This window comes from Vipera berus (genome assembly GCF_964194415.1).
Source record: "Vipera berus genome assembly, chromosome: 6".
Lineage (NCBI taxonomy): Eukaryota > Metazoa > Chordata > Lepidosauria > Squamata > Viperidae > Vipera > Vipera berus.
This window is the reverse complement of record NC_138208.1, coordinates 1,996,237-2,012,652: the sequence shown is the minus strand read 5'-3', so window position 1 is coordinate 2,012,652 and position 16,416 is coordinate 1,996,237. Positions and strand designations below refer to the sequence as shown.

The following is a 16,416-nucleotide window of genomic DNA, read 5'->3' as shown; positions in this document are numbered from 1 at the left end:
CTAGTCCAACCCCCCCTGCCTTTATTATTCGACTTGGAAACCGCTTCTGAAGTTCTTGCTCACAACTGGGGGGGGGGGGAAAGAAACTTTGATTTTAGGTTTCCAAGGAGGAGAATGATTTTGTGGTGGCAGAAATGACCTGGGATGTTGCGAAAGGTAAAGCAAAAGGCTGAGGTTGCTTCTCGTTTTTTTCTTGCACGCTGAAAAAAAAGTGGGAAGTGCCTCTTGTTTTTTTTCCTTTGCACCTTTCTCCTCCTTTCTTTCACTTTTCTAACTCTCGTTTTCTTTTGTATTTTTATCTCGTAATTAAAAAGAAATTAAAAAAGAAGAAAGGGCAATGGTCAAAACCACTTTTTTTTTGAATAGAACAACAGAGTGGAAAGGGACTTTTGAGGTCTTCTAGTCCAACCCCCTACTGGAGCAGGAGACGCTACACCATTTCAGAGAGTCTCTTCTTAAAAACCTCCAGTGACAAAGTGACCCACAACTTCTGGAGGCAGGTGGTTCCACTGGTTAATTGTTCTCACCGTCGGGAAATTTCTCCTTAGTTCTAGATTATTTTTTCCTTGATTAGTTTCCAACCATTGTTTCTTCTCTTGCCTTCCGGTACTTTGGAGAATAGCTTGACCTCCCCGACCCCCTTCTTTGGGGAAGCCCTTCAAATATTGGAAGGCTGCTATCATGTCGCCCCTGGTCCTTCTCTTCACTAGACTAAGGTAAAGGTAAAGGTTCCCCCGCACATGCGTGCTAGTCGTTTCCGACTCTAGGGGCCGGTGCTCATCTCCGTTTCAAAGCCGAAGAGCCGGCGCTTGTCCGAGGACGTCTCCGTGGTCATGTGGCCGGCATGACTAGATGCCAAAGGCGCACGGAACGCTGTTACCTTCCCACCGGAGTGGTCCCTATTTTTCTACTTGCATTTTTTACGTGCTTTCGAACTGCTAGGTTGGCAGAAGCTGGGACGAGTAACAGGCGCTCACTCTGCTACACGGCACTCGGGATTCGACCCGCCAAACTGCCGACCTTCTGATCGACAGGCTCAGCGTCCTAACCCACTGAGCCACCGCGTCCCTCTTTCACTAGACTAGACTAGCCATACTCAATTCCTGCAGTCGTTCTTCATTTTGTCTTCATCCTGTTCCTTTAATACCACCCAGCAAGCAGGAATTAAGAACAGGTAAAGCTTTCCTAGTGAGCAAGTGTTTCCCTTGAGGAATGTGTGCGTTTGTGTGTATGCATAACGAGGGGGGGGGGTTGACGTAGGCAAGTGTTTCTTGGTAGGAATATTATTTGCCTGCGCTAAAATGGAAAGACGAGACCGTTTCCTCCTGATACCGCAAAGTGTATTTTTTCCCCCCTCTACTGCATTCTGCTAGACAGTTCAAAGCACGTTCAAATATTAACATTTTAACCTCGCATCTTTCTGTGAGGTGGGCTAAAGGCTTTTTTCTTTTTTTCTTTTTTTGCAGAGCTGAAGCGACCTCCCTGGCCAGCGGTTTGTGCATTTCAACGAGTCAGAGCAAAGATCAGCTCCTCTGCAGGTCCCGCTTGTTTCTTTGGCTCTTTCTTCTCTGCAAATCCTCTCGAGAAAAATTGTGCAGCTCTTCTCTCCTGTTTTTACCAGTACAGGGGACAGACTGGTACAACCTATCCAGTAACACCAGTTTGTGCTTTGCCCCCCCCCTTCCGTCTCATAATTCACGGGGCCCTTTAACCCCTTGTAGATCTGGGTAACCTCCTCCTGGGTTGGAGAGAGTGGTGGTGGTGGGGGTCTTCTGGAGAGGGGGGTCCTTATCTCCTGTGAAAGACCTGCTGTTTGGCATTTTTCACCCGCTGCTCCTCCTTCAGGTTCATCTGTCGGATCTGCTTGCTGGAGATGACCTCCACGTGATCCAAAGGAAACCACCCTCTCTCTCCGTCTGAGAGCTTCACGCCTTTAATCCAGCCTGCAGAGAGATCAGAAGCAAATCAGGCGCTCGGTTGGAGAACGCTTTGAGTAATTGCAACTTATCTAGTCGTACTAAAAAATTAAGCGCCTTCATGCACATTTTTACCCTGATGTAAAGGATAGTAATAGCGATAGCACTTAGATTTGTATACCGCTTCAGAGTGCTTTTACAGCCCTCTCTAAATGGTTTACAGAGTGAATCTATTTTGCCCCCCAACAATCCGGGTCGTCATTTTACCGACCTCTGAAGGATGGAAGGCTGAGTCAACCTTGAGCCAGTCAGGATCAAACTCCTGGCAGTGGGCAGAGTCAGCCTGCAATACTGCATTCTAACCACTGCACCATCACAGCTTAGATAGCAACAGCACTTACCGCTTCACAGTGCTTTTACAGCCCTCTCTAAATGGTTTAGAGAGTTAATCTATTGCCCCCAACAATCCCGGTCCTCATTTTACTGACCTCGGAAGGATGGAAGGCTGAGTCAACCTTGATCTAGTGAGAATCGAACTTCTGACTGTGGGCAGAGTCAGCCTGCGATACTGCATTCTCACCACTGCATCACCATGTCTTAGATAGCAATAGCACTTATATACCGCTTCACAGTGCTTTACAGCCCTCTCTAAGCGTTTTACAGAGTCAGCCTATTGCCTCCCCCAACAATCAGAATTGTCCCCGACCTCGGAAGAATGGAAGGCTGAGTCAACCTTGAGCCACTGAGGATCGAACTGCCAACAGCCAGCAGAAGTAGCCTGCAATACTGCATTCTAACCACTGCACCACTCTCTTTATCTGCTCAATAGCTTTATTCCTAATAACGCACAGGAATGTTGTCGCTCTCTTGCATAAATGCCTAGCGGAATCCCTAGCGACATCACCTGTATCAATGGTGCAAGTGATGTCATGACTCTTGGAGACAAGTTTGGCCAACCCAAGGATGAGTTTCATTCTGCCCCTGCCACTTTTGGTGCAGAGGAGTTTCCCACTGCATCTGAGCCCAGAGTTTTTTCTGGGGTTGATCATAAGTGGAAATCGTGGTCAAGCAGCTCCACAGGTTCTAAGTGCACACGCGAACTCAAATGCCTTGGTGGAGCAGTGGGCTAATGCCTCCTTAAGTAACACCAGCTGCCTGCAATTAGTGCAGGTTCGAGTCCCACCAGGCTCAAGGTTGACTCAGCCTTCCATCCTTCCCAAGTAGGTAAAATGAGGACCCAGATTGTTGGGGGCAATAAGCTGACTTTGTAATAATGCCGCTTGGGGTGTGTGTGAAAGCCCTAATAATAAGGAGCCATATACAGAGAATGAAGGCTACTGCTAAGCTTGTAAGCCGCCCTGAGTCTTCGGAGAAGGGCGGGATATAAATGGAATTAAAATAAAATAAAAAAATAAAAAAATGCACTGGTGCTCTAGGCTACTACAGTAATTTCCTCCTGGCCCACTCTTTGCTGAGACTCCAAAGGGATGCATACAAAGGACCCAACCTCAATCGGTCAGGGATTGACTTCTCTTGAACCCTCCTTGGCTCTCATCTCCATCTTCTCCTACCTCTTTGGCCCTCAGCTTACCCCAAGCAGATTCCACCCAGAAGTGGACAGTTGCTGTGGCCTTTCACTCAACGGGGTTTCTCCAAAGAGAAATCTCTCACACACCCCCGCCAGCATTGGGCAATTCCATGAAAAGAGCTTCCACTGCCTTAATTCCATCCTTACGGAGAGCATCACACTCAGAGGCTCCTTCCACCAAGTTTAGCTCATGGGGGGAGCAAGGCTGCGTCACCGCTTCCAAAGCAGATCACAAAGGGATCTGTCAGAGCCTGCACAGTCTTATTACGCTGAGGTAACTCAGGAGTAAATACAGTACACGGTGATTTCTATTGAAGTAGTTTTTTATATTACACTATCTACAAATATACACTAGAAACAAGATACACATGTGGTCAATCAGCAAACTCCAATACACAGCAATTATAGCAGGGAACAGACGAGAGAGAAAGAACACAGCAGCAACCTTCCCTTTTATACTCGGGCTCTTAAAGGGATACAGACTCCTGCTGAGTCATTCCTATCATTGCATCATTCATCTCACCTTATACAACCTGGTTAGCTTCTAAATCACTACTTTCACAGGATCCCTGGAACCACCGTTACCAACCCTGTCCTGCCACTGCTGCCTCAACCAGAGGGCACACGGGGACGTGGCATGGAACAGAAGCCGCAAGCAAAGTCACAGCCTGCTGGCTTATTACAGTGGCAGGAAGTTTACACAGATTCTCCGTCATCCAGGACATGGTTGTCCCAAAGGTGCTTTTCGAAAAGCAACCGTACTTTCTGACAGAGAACTAAAGAAGCTTCTGGGATGAGAAGCGAAATGTTTTCAAGGGGGGAAAAAACACCCCAAGAAAGCCCAGTTGCCTTTTCAAAAGCGCTTTCGGTATAGCGGCCCATGCTCCAAGCAACTCAATCCTTGCTTGAAAATCAGAGAAGACACCTCCGCAGGTTTGGGATTCAGCTGCAACCACCGCCACCTGGTTTTTCATCCAGAGCCAACCCATGAGTTTGACCACTTGGGGAGAAAAATATGGATCCCACACATTTTCCACTCGGTAGGAGGATGGAGAACGAAGAGTCCGCAGGGAAAGGCTTGGCCCATAACATCACACTGGTTAAGATATCATTGCCCTGGGCCCTTTTGCGCTACGGACACTTCCAATTTTGCAAGGAGAAGGAGCCTCTTACCACCAGAAAACCAGTGGCCAGGCCAGAAATGTGCTTTCTACAACCACAGCCCCATGTGGGTCAACTCACCGTCACTGCTTTGCCGCAAGACCATGATGATGTCGGCTTTCTCCAGTGTCAGCTCATCGTGCTCTCGCGCCTTGTAGGATTTCACGCACTGCACCTGGGGGGCATCTGGAAATGGGATGGGATGCAGGGATGGTCATTTGGGGAAAATTAAGCTGGTTCAAAATGGGTTTTGGTTAGTACAAGTTACCTCTCCCTTTTCTACATCACGTAATAAAGATGCTCAAAAGTCAAGAGGATTGACGCAGGTTAAAATATTTATCCTAAAACATTTAGCCCTATTTCGTATCCTGGGATTCCACATCGATGGGTGGGCCATGGTTTCTGGATTCTGTTTTTCACCACCTTAAAATCTAAAATCGTTGAGTCTTGGTGCTTTTGTTTTAATGAAAGTTTGCTTTCAAGAAGAGCGCGGTCCGTAGGAAGGTTGTCAAAAATCAAGAGGGCAACCCGAATTGGACAACAAAAGCCACACCTCTTTTTCCCATGCATTGCATTGGAGCTCACGATTACCCATTAATTCATTACCCAAATTAGGCAACATCATCAGTGCTAGAAGGGAGCAGGGTTTGTGGAATGGAGGAGGAGGAGGAGGAGGAGGAGGAGGAGGAGGAGGAGGAGGAGGAGGAGGAGGACAAGGACGAGGAGGAGGAGGAGGAGGAGGACGAGGAACTGTGGGGTCCTTGGTGCTCTCTGAGCTTGGTGGTTTTCTTGCAGACGTTTCATCACCCAAACTAGGCAACTTCATCAATGCTGACGATGTTACTGAATTTGGGTCACGAAACATCCACAAGAAAACAACCCAGCTCAGAGAGCACTAAGGACCCCACAGGTCAACCCTGAGCTACAAATATTCTCTTTTATTGGTTTTATTTGTGCCCTGAGCTTTTTTTATTTTATTTTATTTTTTACCAGAATCATCCAACAGGTCAGGTTCCGGCTGTTGTGGCATCAGAGCAGAAATCCATCGCAGTTTCTCACTCCTAGGAAAAGCAAAGAAAGCGGTCAGATGGCGAGATACTCGGATACTCTGTTCCTTGATTTTCAAACATGCTCGGCTGTGGTGCCTCTGCTGCGCTAAAACCTGGCTTGTTATGTCAGCCACATGGGGATGCATTCACAGATCATTCACTATAAATTCCTGGGGCAACAGTTTTATCCCGATTCCTCAATAGGAACCCATTGGTGGCATAACAAACCAAGATGAGCCGGGTTTGCTGATTAATTGGCCAGTATCCCAGTCATTTTTTGTGGCAGTGGATTGCCAGCAACAGCGACAGCACTTAGACTTATACACCACTTCACAGTGCTTTTACAGCCCTCTCTAAGCGGTTTACAGTCAAGTGTACAGTAGGGGGGCCTTCGCCCAGGTTCGCCTGGTGCGCCAGTTGCGGCCCTATCTAGACCGGGATGCCTTGCGTACAGTCACTCATGCGCTCGTGACCTCCCGTTTGGACTACTGCAACGCTCTCTACATGGGGCTGCCCTTGAAGACCACTCGGAGGCTTCAACTGGTGCAGAATGCAGCCGCGCAAGTGGTGTTGGGGGTCTCCCGATACTCCCATGTTACACCTCTGCTCCGCGAGCTGCATTGGCTGCCGGTTGCCCTCCGGGTGAGATTCAAGGTGCTGGTAATGACCTACAAAGCCCTACATGGCGTGGGTCCGGAATACCTTAGGGAGCACCTGCGGCCGGCATCAACTTCCCTTCGCCCAGTACGGTCCCACAGAGAGGGCCTCCTCAGGGTGCCACCGGTCAAAGAATGCCGACTGGTGGCCCCCAGGGGGAGGGCGTTCTCTGTGGGCGCGCCGGATTTATGGAACCATCTTCTGGTTGAGCTCCGGATGGCCCCCGACCTTCGCTCCTTCCGCCGCGATCTAAAAACCTATCTATTTGAACAATCCGGCCTGGTCTGATGGGTTTGGGGTTTGGATTTGGTTTTAACATAGTTTTAATTATTGTATTATTGGGCATAATTATTTAATCTTTTTTAACTTTTGTATTTATATTTCGATATTTATTGCCCTGTACCACCGCCCTGAGTCCTCCGGGAGAAGGGCGGTATAAAAATTTAATAAATAAATAAATAAATAAATAAATAAATAAATAAATAAATAAGTAAGTAAGTAAGTAAGTAAGTAAGTAAGTAAGTAAGTAAGTAAGTAAGTAAGTGTATTGCCCACCAACAATCTGGGTCCTCATTTTACCAACCTCGGAAGGATGGAAGGCTGAGTCAACCTTGATCTGCTCAGGATTGAACTCCTGGCAGTGGGCAGAGTCAGCCTGAAATACTGCATTCTAACCACTGTGCCACTACAGCACAAGTCATAAAAGGGCCAAGTTTGAAGACCCCTTATTTAAAGAAGAGGTTTCGGTGCTGCTCCGAATTTGCTGGTTGTGTAAACCAGCTTCTCCTGTAAAAAGTGAGCTGGGTGCTGAGTGCAAGTCTTACTGTGTTTCTGTGCGGAAGAGGAACTCCACTTTCTTCCCCTGGTTGTTCTGCAGCAGGAAAAGGCGGAAAAGATTTTTGTTGTCGCCGTGCAGTTTCATTTCACACTTTTCCCCGCGCACGTCCGAGGAGGCGGCGTAATCAAACACAATGAAGCGCCCATTCCTGGCGGACAGGGAGAGAAAAACAGGGGTAAACATTCACTGCTCTGGGCCGAGATTGTTTAGAGATTGTTTAGTTTCATTTTAAGAACACAGGAGAATGCAGAAAGAACGGCCTGGATTTCAGCTTAGCAGAATAACAAAGTTGGGGGGGGAACCTTGGAGGTCTTCTAGTCCAACCCCTTGATCAAGCAGGAGAACCTACATCATTTCAGACAAATGGCTGTCCAGGCTCTTCTTAAACACCTGCAAGAGCGGGGAATTGGACTAGAAGACCTGCAAGGTCCCATCCAACTCTGAAATACTGTTATTCTGTTAAAGCAGTGGAACAGAAGTTGCCTTCAAAAGTTGTGGGGGCTCCATCACTGGGGGCTTTGAAGAAAGAGACTGGACAGTCACTTGTCTGAAATGGTGTAGGTCAGGGGTAGGCAACCTTGGCTCTTTTATGACTCGTGGACTTCAGCTCCCAGAATTTCCACGAGTCATAAAAGAGCCAAGGTTGCCTACCCCTGGTTTGGACTAGATGACCTCCAAGGTACCTTCCAAGTCATCATCATCATCATCATCATTATTATTATTATTATTATTATTATTATTATTATTATTATTATTATTATTATTATTATTATTATTAATCATTGCACAGTCAGCCAGATGTTCAGAGTGGATTTGGCCTTTTTGTCTACCTATCGAGTCCTTACCAAGGACCCGGGATAGGCAGATGTGGATGTTTGATGCTATTACAGATCTCGTCACAGGATGGAAGCAGCTCCTAGTAAGGCCGCCTTTTGCAATTGACTGATGGCGAATTTGTCAATGTCGATGATGGTGTCCAAGTGGTGTTCCAGTTGTTTTGGGATTGCACCCAAGGCGCCTATTACTATTGTTGTTGTTGTTGTTGTTGTTATTATTACTATTATTATTACTATTATTATTATTATTATTATTATTATTATTATTATTATTATTATTACCCTCAAGAGGGCAGGTGAAAAGGCTAGCCATCTACCACCTCTCTATAGCCATCTAGCTTATTGGAAAGAAGAACAACGTCTGAAGCTGCCATGAGCCACAAACCCTTTCGTCTTTGCTTCTCTTTGACAGGGTCCAGACAGCCCTGGATTCTTCAGAGACCACCGCCCCCCCCAAAAAAAAAACTTACTCCCTGGGTCGAGATAGAAGCAGGTAATCATTGAAGAGGTGGAGGTAGATGGGTCGGGTGGTCAGTTTCCACTTCAAGCTGATGTTATACTCCAGAGCTGTAAGTTCTCCATGTTTCACTAACCGCCGGGACTGCGAGACCAGTGGGAAAATCTGCAAAAGCAAGTATTCTCCTTTTAGACGTGCCCTTTTCTTTCTTTCTTTTAAAAATACGGAGAGTCCCCGACTTATGACCATTTGCCATCAAACGGTCCCTAAACAAAAGTCTGTAAGTCAAGGACTACGGCCTGTGCACAAGAAGGCTGTCAGGGAGGAATTAAGATTTCCTGTCTCCGTGAAGGCATTCGCCTCGCACAGCGAAGATGAGCAGCATGTACATCTGGTGCATAAGTCATGACCACGCAGAGAGCTTCCTAAAAGATTGTGCCCTCTCCGTGCTCTGTGACTCACACTCTGGATCTCGTATTACCTACTAGCAGGATTAGGAAACGGGGCCCTGAGGAAGCTCAGATTAAGAGGACCGTGCTTGAAAAACGAAAGCAATTCGACAGACAGACTGTTTGGGTGACGTCAGAGCAGTACATCTGTCCTCAACGTGGTCAGCTGCTTCTGCCGAAGGAAACAATCTTGTGTGTGTGGATTTGGAGTGACTAATAGTTCCTTGAGTGAGTGAGTAACCTCTGTGGACACGCAAGCTTTTGCTGCCTCCCAAAGCTTGCAACGATTCCTGGAATCGCACAGCCAGTTCACTTCAACTTTTGTCGACTTCACGGGGACTTTCGGACAGCCCTCACAATTTTATCCGCTCCCTGCTGATCACCATGAACTTATAGAGTTAGGCCCCCACTCACGGCCCCCCTCAAACCCCAAGCTTTTCTGTTGCTGAGACATTTGTTGAGTGAGTTTTGCCCCATTTCTTAAGTGAAGTTCTTAAGTTGGTAAGTTAGTAATCCAGTTGTTATTCTGGCTTCCCCGTTGGCTTTGCTTGTCAGAAGGTCGCAAAAGGGGATCACGTGACACACACACACACCGAGACACTGCAACCATCATAAATCTGAGTCAGCTGTCAGGCATCCAAATATAAATCACGTGACCATGCTGCAACGGTCATAAGTGTGAAAAATGGTCATATGTCATTTGGACAACCATTTGTCTGAAATGGTATTGGCTTTCCTGGCTAAGCAGGGGGTTGGACTAGATGACCTCCAAGGTACCTTCCCACTCTGTTATTCTGTTCTATTCTGTTCTGTTCTATTCTGTATTTTATTCTGTTCTGTTCTGTTCTATTTTCTGTTCTATTCTATATTCTGTTCTGTTCTGTTCTATTCTGCATTCTGCATTCTATTCTTTTTTTTTATTCTATTCTGCATTCTGCATTCTGCATTCTATTCTATTCTTATTCTTTCCTATTCTAATTTTTTTCAGTGCTGTTGTAACTTCAAAAGGTCGCTAAATGAACTGTCGTTAAGTCGAGGACTACCTGTACATTGCATTTGGAGGTATTGATCTAGCCCCCACCTACCACTGTGGTCCTGAGAATTCTGTTTGCACCATGAACTGAAACAAAAGTTAAAAGGATGTTAGTTCTGCAAATCTTGGGCAAGGGTTTCCGAATTCTGAAAACCTTTGGGCATGGGGTATGGGGGAAGATTATATATATATCTAGAAGACCTGTGAACCGAAAACAGATTCCTTGCAGGATTTTTTTTTACCTTGCATTCAAACTCCATATTTTGACTTAAGTGAATTAATTCTTCGGTGCTCTTCATACGCTGGACGTTTACATTGCAATCTTTGATGAGCTATAGAGAGGAAAATGCCATCAGATTAGAAAAATAGAAGGGGGGGGGGAATTATTTGAAGAATCACCAATTTTTACTATGAAAGAATGACAATGACACAATGACAATAAAGATATTCTATTCTATTCTATTCTATTCTATTCTATTCTATTCTATTCTATTCTATTCTATTCTATTCTATTCTATTCTTCATTCCTATATTCTATTCTATTCTATTCTATTCTATTCTATTCTATTCTATTCTATTCTATTCTTCATTCCTATATTCTATTCTATTCTATTCTATTCTATTCTATTCTATTCTATTCTATTCTATTCTTCATTCCTATATTCTATTCTATTCTATTCTATTCTATTCTATTCTATTCTATTCTATTCTATTCTATTCTATTCTATTCTATTCTATTCTTCATTCCTATATTCTATTCTATTCTATTCTATTCTATTCTATTCTATTCTATTCTATTCTATTCTATTCTATTCTATTCTATTCTTCATTCCTATATTCTATTCTATTCTATTTTATTCTATTCTATTCTATTCTATTCTATTCTATTCTATTCTATTCTATTCTATTCTATTCTATTCTATTCTATTCTATTCTATTCTATTCTATTCTATTCTATTCTATTCTATTCCATTCCATTCCATTCCATTCCATTCCATTCCATTCCATATTTTCTATTCTATATATTCTCTCTTTTCTCTTCTCTTCTCTCCTCTTCTCTTCTCTTCTCTTCTCTTCATTAAATACATTTACATTCAGGGTCAAACTAAATGCTTTCCTTTCCATTCCTACTCTTACAAAGTGGTAGAGTATTATGATGCCTCTGTATTCCAAAAAGGGGATAAAACTCCACCACCACCTTGGCTATTTCAGCTTCTGAACTGAAGGGAGATTTTTGCGTGGGGAGAGGAAAGACAAGGGATGTCTGAAAAACAGATTCTGAGCGGCTTTTACCTTCTCAAGAGCATCGTATGCCTGGGTGGCTTGAACTTCTTCATCGGCCCCAGGTGGGATTCTTTTTAAGATGTTCTGCAGGAGGAAAGCATTATTTATTTGTTACTTCATTCATTCATTCATTTTGTATCCTGCCTTTATCATTTTTACAAATAACTCCAGTTGGCAAACCTATCCAACACATCTTCCTCCTTGTCCTCCTCCTTTCTCCACAACAACAACCCTGTGAGGTGGGTTGGACTGAAAGAGAGAGAGAGAGCTGGACTGGCCCAAGGTCACCTGGCTGGCTTTCATGCCTAAGGCGAGACTAGAACTCACAGCCTCCCATTTTCTAGCCTGGTGCCTTAATCACTAAACCAAACTGGCTTGCTGTGAAAAGCTAAAAAAAGAAGGAAGGCTTTTATATTTTCTAATCCCTTTTTTTTTTTTTAAAAATTAGTCATCGGTTTTGAACTCAAACTAATCTCACAACCCCTTCTCGCCAGCATCTTGACAACAGGAAATGGGCAACACCACAATTTCTATCTAGAGATCTTTGCTAGAGAACCTGATTAACATCTCCTCTCTTTTTCTCAGAGGGGAATAGAACAGAACAGAACAGAAAAGAGTAGAGAAGAGTAGAACAGAACAGAACAGAACAGAACAGAAAATATGGAATGGGATGGAATGGAATAGAATAAAATAGAAAAATAGAATAGAATAAGAATAAGAATAAGAATAGAATAGAATAGAATAGAATAGAATAGAATAGAATAGAATAGAATAGAATAGAATAGAATAGAATAGAATAGAAATATAGAATAGAACAGAAATACATAATAGGATAGGATAGGATAGGATAGGATAGGATAGGATAGGATAGGATAGGATAGGATAGGATAGGATAGGATAGGATAGGATAGGATAGGATAGGATAGGGAACTTTGAGCAGGCAAGTCTTCCTACCTGGAGGAGGAGCTTCAGTCGTGTGATGCGCTGGAATGGGAGAATGAGGAAGGATTTGAGGGAGAGGCGCTGGCACACCGGGTCACTTTCCAGTTTCTCCAAGACCTGTTGGAAAGCAGGAACCCCATTCCTAGGCAGGGGAAGAAAAAGGGAGGTGTGACACTTTGTGCGGTAGGAATCGGAGGCTGGGATGTAAAAGAGGCTCAGTGGGAAAGACTTGAGGTCCAGCTCATCAAAACATAACACATTTGTCAAGAACTGCTGGACATTTCCCACCGAAATCAGAACTAATCTATATTATAAAGCATGCAATGAAACCATGCATTGCAAAAAATCACTTGGATGTGGGAGATACTTCTAATGTAATCTACTGGATCCCTCGCACGGATTGTCCCTGTGACTATGTAGGACAGATGGGGAGGAAGCTAACCACCAGATTGCAAGAACACAAGTGAGCGGTCAGACCAGGAGACCCAAACTCATTGGTAGCCTCACATTGTAATGAACAAGGACATACGTTCAATTTTGCAGCTACTAAAATTGTTGGCCGAACAGGTACAAAAACAGCCAGGGAAATGATGGAAGCCTGGGAAATGGGCCCCTTGCTAGTCAACAGGAGTGTTAATTTACCACCAGCTTATCAGGTGCTTGGCAGCACAAAGAAACAAGAACACAAATCACCGGTCCTCAACACACCTATCAACCAATAGGAATGCCACATAAATATGATGCATAGAATAACCCAAAGCACACATTCCAGTAGAGAGATGTTCCCTGAGGATGGGCGCCAGTACGAGTCCAAAAGCTCAGAAGACTAAACCTCTAGTCCTGATGACCGACTCAGATTGGATCCTGCCTACAATGAAAAGTTAAACTTGTAAAATGATTCCAGGAACAAACTTTCTTCGCCTCCCCAATACCGAGATACAAAGGACCATTCAACTGAATTTTGGTTTGTCTCTGATTTGTGAGTCTAGTCCAGGGGTAGGCAACCTTGGCTCTTTTATGACTCGTGGACTTCAACACCCAGAATTCCTGAGCCAGCCATGCATGTGTGCCTGGCTGAGGAATTCTGGGAGTTGAAGTCCACAAGTCATAAAAGGGCCAACTTTGAAGACCCCTGTCTTAAATCTAACAAACAAAATGGAGTCTGGCTGAGGAATTCTGGGAGTTGAAGTCCACAAGTCATAAAAGGGCCAACTTTGAAGACCCCTGTCTTAAATCTAACAAACAAAATGGAGTCTGGCTGAGGAATTCTGGGAGTTGAAGTCCACAAGTCATAAAAGGGCCAATTTTGAAGACCCCTGCCTTAACATTCGAATGTGCATCAATTACAGTAGAAAGCTGTAATTTCGGGAGAAGAAATATGACTTCAGGTTCGCCTAAAAAGCTTTTGCAGAGCACTAGAAAAAGGGAGAAGCAAGCTGGAAGGCATCTTCAGGTCCTTACATCAGTCTCTGAAAAGTCTGGTCCTGATACGTTTGGTTGGTCACATACGGCAAGTAAACCCTGCGAAATTCTGGTGCATTTTTGAGCGCCACGTCACAGACGTTGAAGGTGAACATGTTCTCCTCAAGCTTCTCTTCCAGTTCAAAGAGGAAGCTGCAGGCATCATCAGGTTACATCATGAAAGAGAAGCAGAACGCCATTATTGCATTTGTGGGGTTGACCTGTGATCCTTCTCTCAGAAGAATGGAAGGGCCATTGTTGACCCCAATGGGGGAGGGGGGGAAACCACCTTACTTGGGTAGGCTGGTCTGAGGGAAGTGACACTTTGAACAAACAAACATGCCAAACAGGAGAGATTCACCACTAATTATGGTAGAAGTCAAATACAACAGAGGCAAAGCAGGCTCTAAAACTACACCTAGACATAAATTGTGGATTGAAACCCATATACTAATTCTGCCGTAATTCAACAGGAAGAAGGAAATAGACAGGGAATGAGGATATTGGCTGTCCTAAGTAAGGGAGGCTCCGTGGTGGTCCAGTGCCATCACTCTGCTGAACACCTAATTCCCTCAGGACTAAAGATATTTACCCATGTAGTAGGCCTGCTTTGCTATTATCCTTCTCATCTTCTCATCTTTCCTACTATCTTTTCCTACTGGTATCTTATGATTTATCACATCGTTTGGAGCTTATGATTAATGAGTGTAACAATGATTTACCGTATGATCTATGACCTACCACTTTGCTGTTTGTATGTACAATGAGAGCTTCTGCACCGGAGACAAATTCCTTGTGTGTCCAATCACACTTAGCCAATAAAGAATTCTATTCTGTTCTGTTCTATTCTACTCTTTGGAGAAAACATGGGTAAGAGCAGGATCCCAATTCAAGGATGAAACTTTGGCAGCTACATGCCTCTGCGTTTCAACTTGCCTTTAGAGTAAGGGGGGGGGAGGTGTTACTTTCGAGTGGGTTAGATGGAGAAACAAAACCTCTATGATTCCTCTGAAGACTGTGAGACCCTGAAACCTTTTCAAGTACACTAAAACAGGTGTGGATTTGAAGCAGACGGTTCCCATAACAAAGGAAACTTGTTTATATGGACTATGTAAGACGTTGAGGGTTTCGCTGGGAAAATTATTGTTTAAATCTAGGAATTGATGTCTGGGAACCTCAGAGTTGGTTTTGCTTCAACATTACAATACAGTGTATCTGATAAAGAGTAAGATTTTCAGAGAGGGAATGAACCTGGAGTTTTATTTGTATTCTCGAACTGGATGTTGACAAAAGGGTATTATATGAAACAAAGGTTTGTAGCACTGTAAGACTATGCTATGAGGTTTTCCTTGATGTTTGTGAAGATGGGAAGGAGAGAAGCCTAGTTCTTATTAAATAATGACCCCATTACTTAGAAAGTAGAATAGCACGATTGGAAGGGACCTTGGAGGTCTTCTAGTCCAACCCACTGATCAAGCAGGAGACCCTATGCCATTCCAGACAAGTGGCTGTCCATTCTTGAAAACCTCCAGTGCTGGAGCCCTTCTGGAATCAAGTCATTCCACTGATTAATTGTTCTCACTGTCAGAAAATTCCTCCTTGAGAATAGAATAGAATAGAATAGAATAGAATGGAATGGAATAGAATAGAATAGAATAGAATAGAATAGAATAGAATAGAATAGAATAGAATAGAATAGAATAGAATAGAATAGAATAGAATAGAATAGAATAGAATAGAATAGAATAGAATAGAATAGAATAGAATAGAATAGAACAGAATAGAATAGAATAGAATTACAGAATAGAATAGAATATAGAATAGAATAGAATTACAGAACAGAACAGAATAGAATAGAAATCTGGAAGGGACCATGGAGGTCTTCTAGTCCAGCCCCCTGCTCAAGCAGGAGAACCTATATACCATCTCAGACAAGTGACTGTCTAGCCTCTTCTTAAAAACCTACAGTGATGGAGTGCCCAGAATTTCTGGAGGGCAGTTGTTCCACTAGTTAATTGTTGGGGGACCCAGATTGTTGGGGGCAATTAAGCTGACTTTGTAATAATGCCGCTTGGGGGGGGTGTGAAAGCCCTAATAAGCAGGCATATACATAGAATGAAGGCTACTGCTAAGTTTGTAAAGCCGCCCTGAGTCTTCGGAGAAGGGCGGGATATAAATGGAATTAAAATAAAATAAATAAAAAAAATAATTGTCCTCACTGTCAGGAAGTTTCTCCTGAATTCCAGGTTGCTTCTCTCCTTGATCAGCTTCCAACCATTGTTTCTTGTCCTTCCCTCTGGTGCTTTGGGGAATAATTTGACCCCCCTCCTCTTTGTGGCAGCCCCTCAAATACTGGAACGCTGCTATCATGTGTCCCCTATTTACCTTCTTTTTTTTTAGACTGGCCAAACCCAAGTCCCACAGCCATTCTTCATATATTCTAGTCTCCTGGCCTTGGATCATCCTAGTTGCTCTTCTCTGAATTTTTCCCAAACTCTCAACGTCTTTTTTGTGATATGGTGATCAAAATTGGCTGCAGTATTCTAGGTGGAAGGGAAGGGAAGGGAAGGGAATAGAACAGAATAGAGCTGGAAGGGACCTTGGAGGTCTTCTAGTCCAGCCCCTTGCTCAAGCAGGAGAAGGAGAAGTCCTTCTAGGTTGGTTCTCTGTTTAATAAGCTTCCACCCACTGCTTCTTCTCCTGCCCTCTGCTCGGTGCATTAGCGGTTGGCTTTTGAGAAAGGGA

General features: G+C 44.0%; 1 protein-coding gene across 5 annotated transcripts in view; it reads right to left on the bottom strand.

Annotated features, from left to right (window-relative positions):
• Positions 1-1,086: 1,086 nt before the first annotated feature.
• LOC308670091 (uncharacterized protein) overlaps positions 1,087-16,416 on the bottom strand; it is a 60,969-nt gene continuing 45,639 nt past the window's right edge. For all 5 annotated transcript variants that reach the window (XM_081331299.1, XM_081331296.1, XM_081331295.1 and 2 more), the window contains 9 exons: positions 13,672-13,824; positions 12,223-12,352; positions 11,278-11,352; positions 10,227-10,316; positions 8,516-8,667; positions 7,196-7,357; positions 5,656-5,726; positions 4,747-4,851; positions 1,087-1,943 (listed from right to left, as the gene is read on the bottom strand). In XM_081331299.1, coding sequence (XP_081187425.1) covers positions 1,789-1,943; positions 4,747-4,851; positions 5,656-5,726; positions 7,196-7,357; positions 8,516-8,667; positions 10,227-10,316; positions 11,278-11,352; positions 12,223-12,352; positions 13,672-13,824 — 1,093 coding nt within the window. In that variant the 3' untranslated portion in view covers positions 1,087-1,788. The remainder of the gene's footprint in view (positions 1,944-4,746; positions 4,852-5,655; positions 5,727-7,195; positions 7,358-8,515; positions 8,668-10,226; positions 10,317-11,277; positions 11,353-12,222; positions 12,353-13,671; positions 13,825-16,416) is intronic.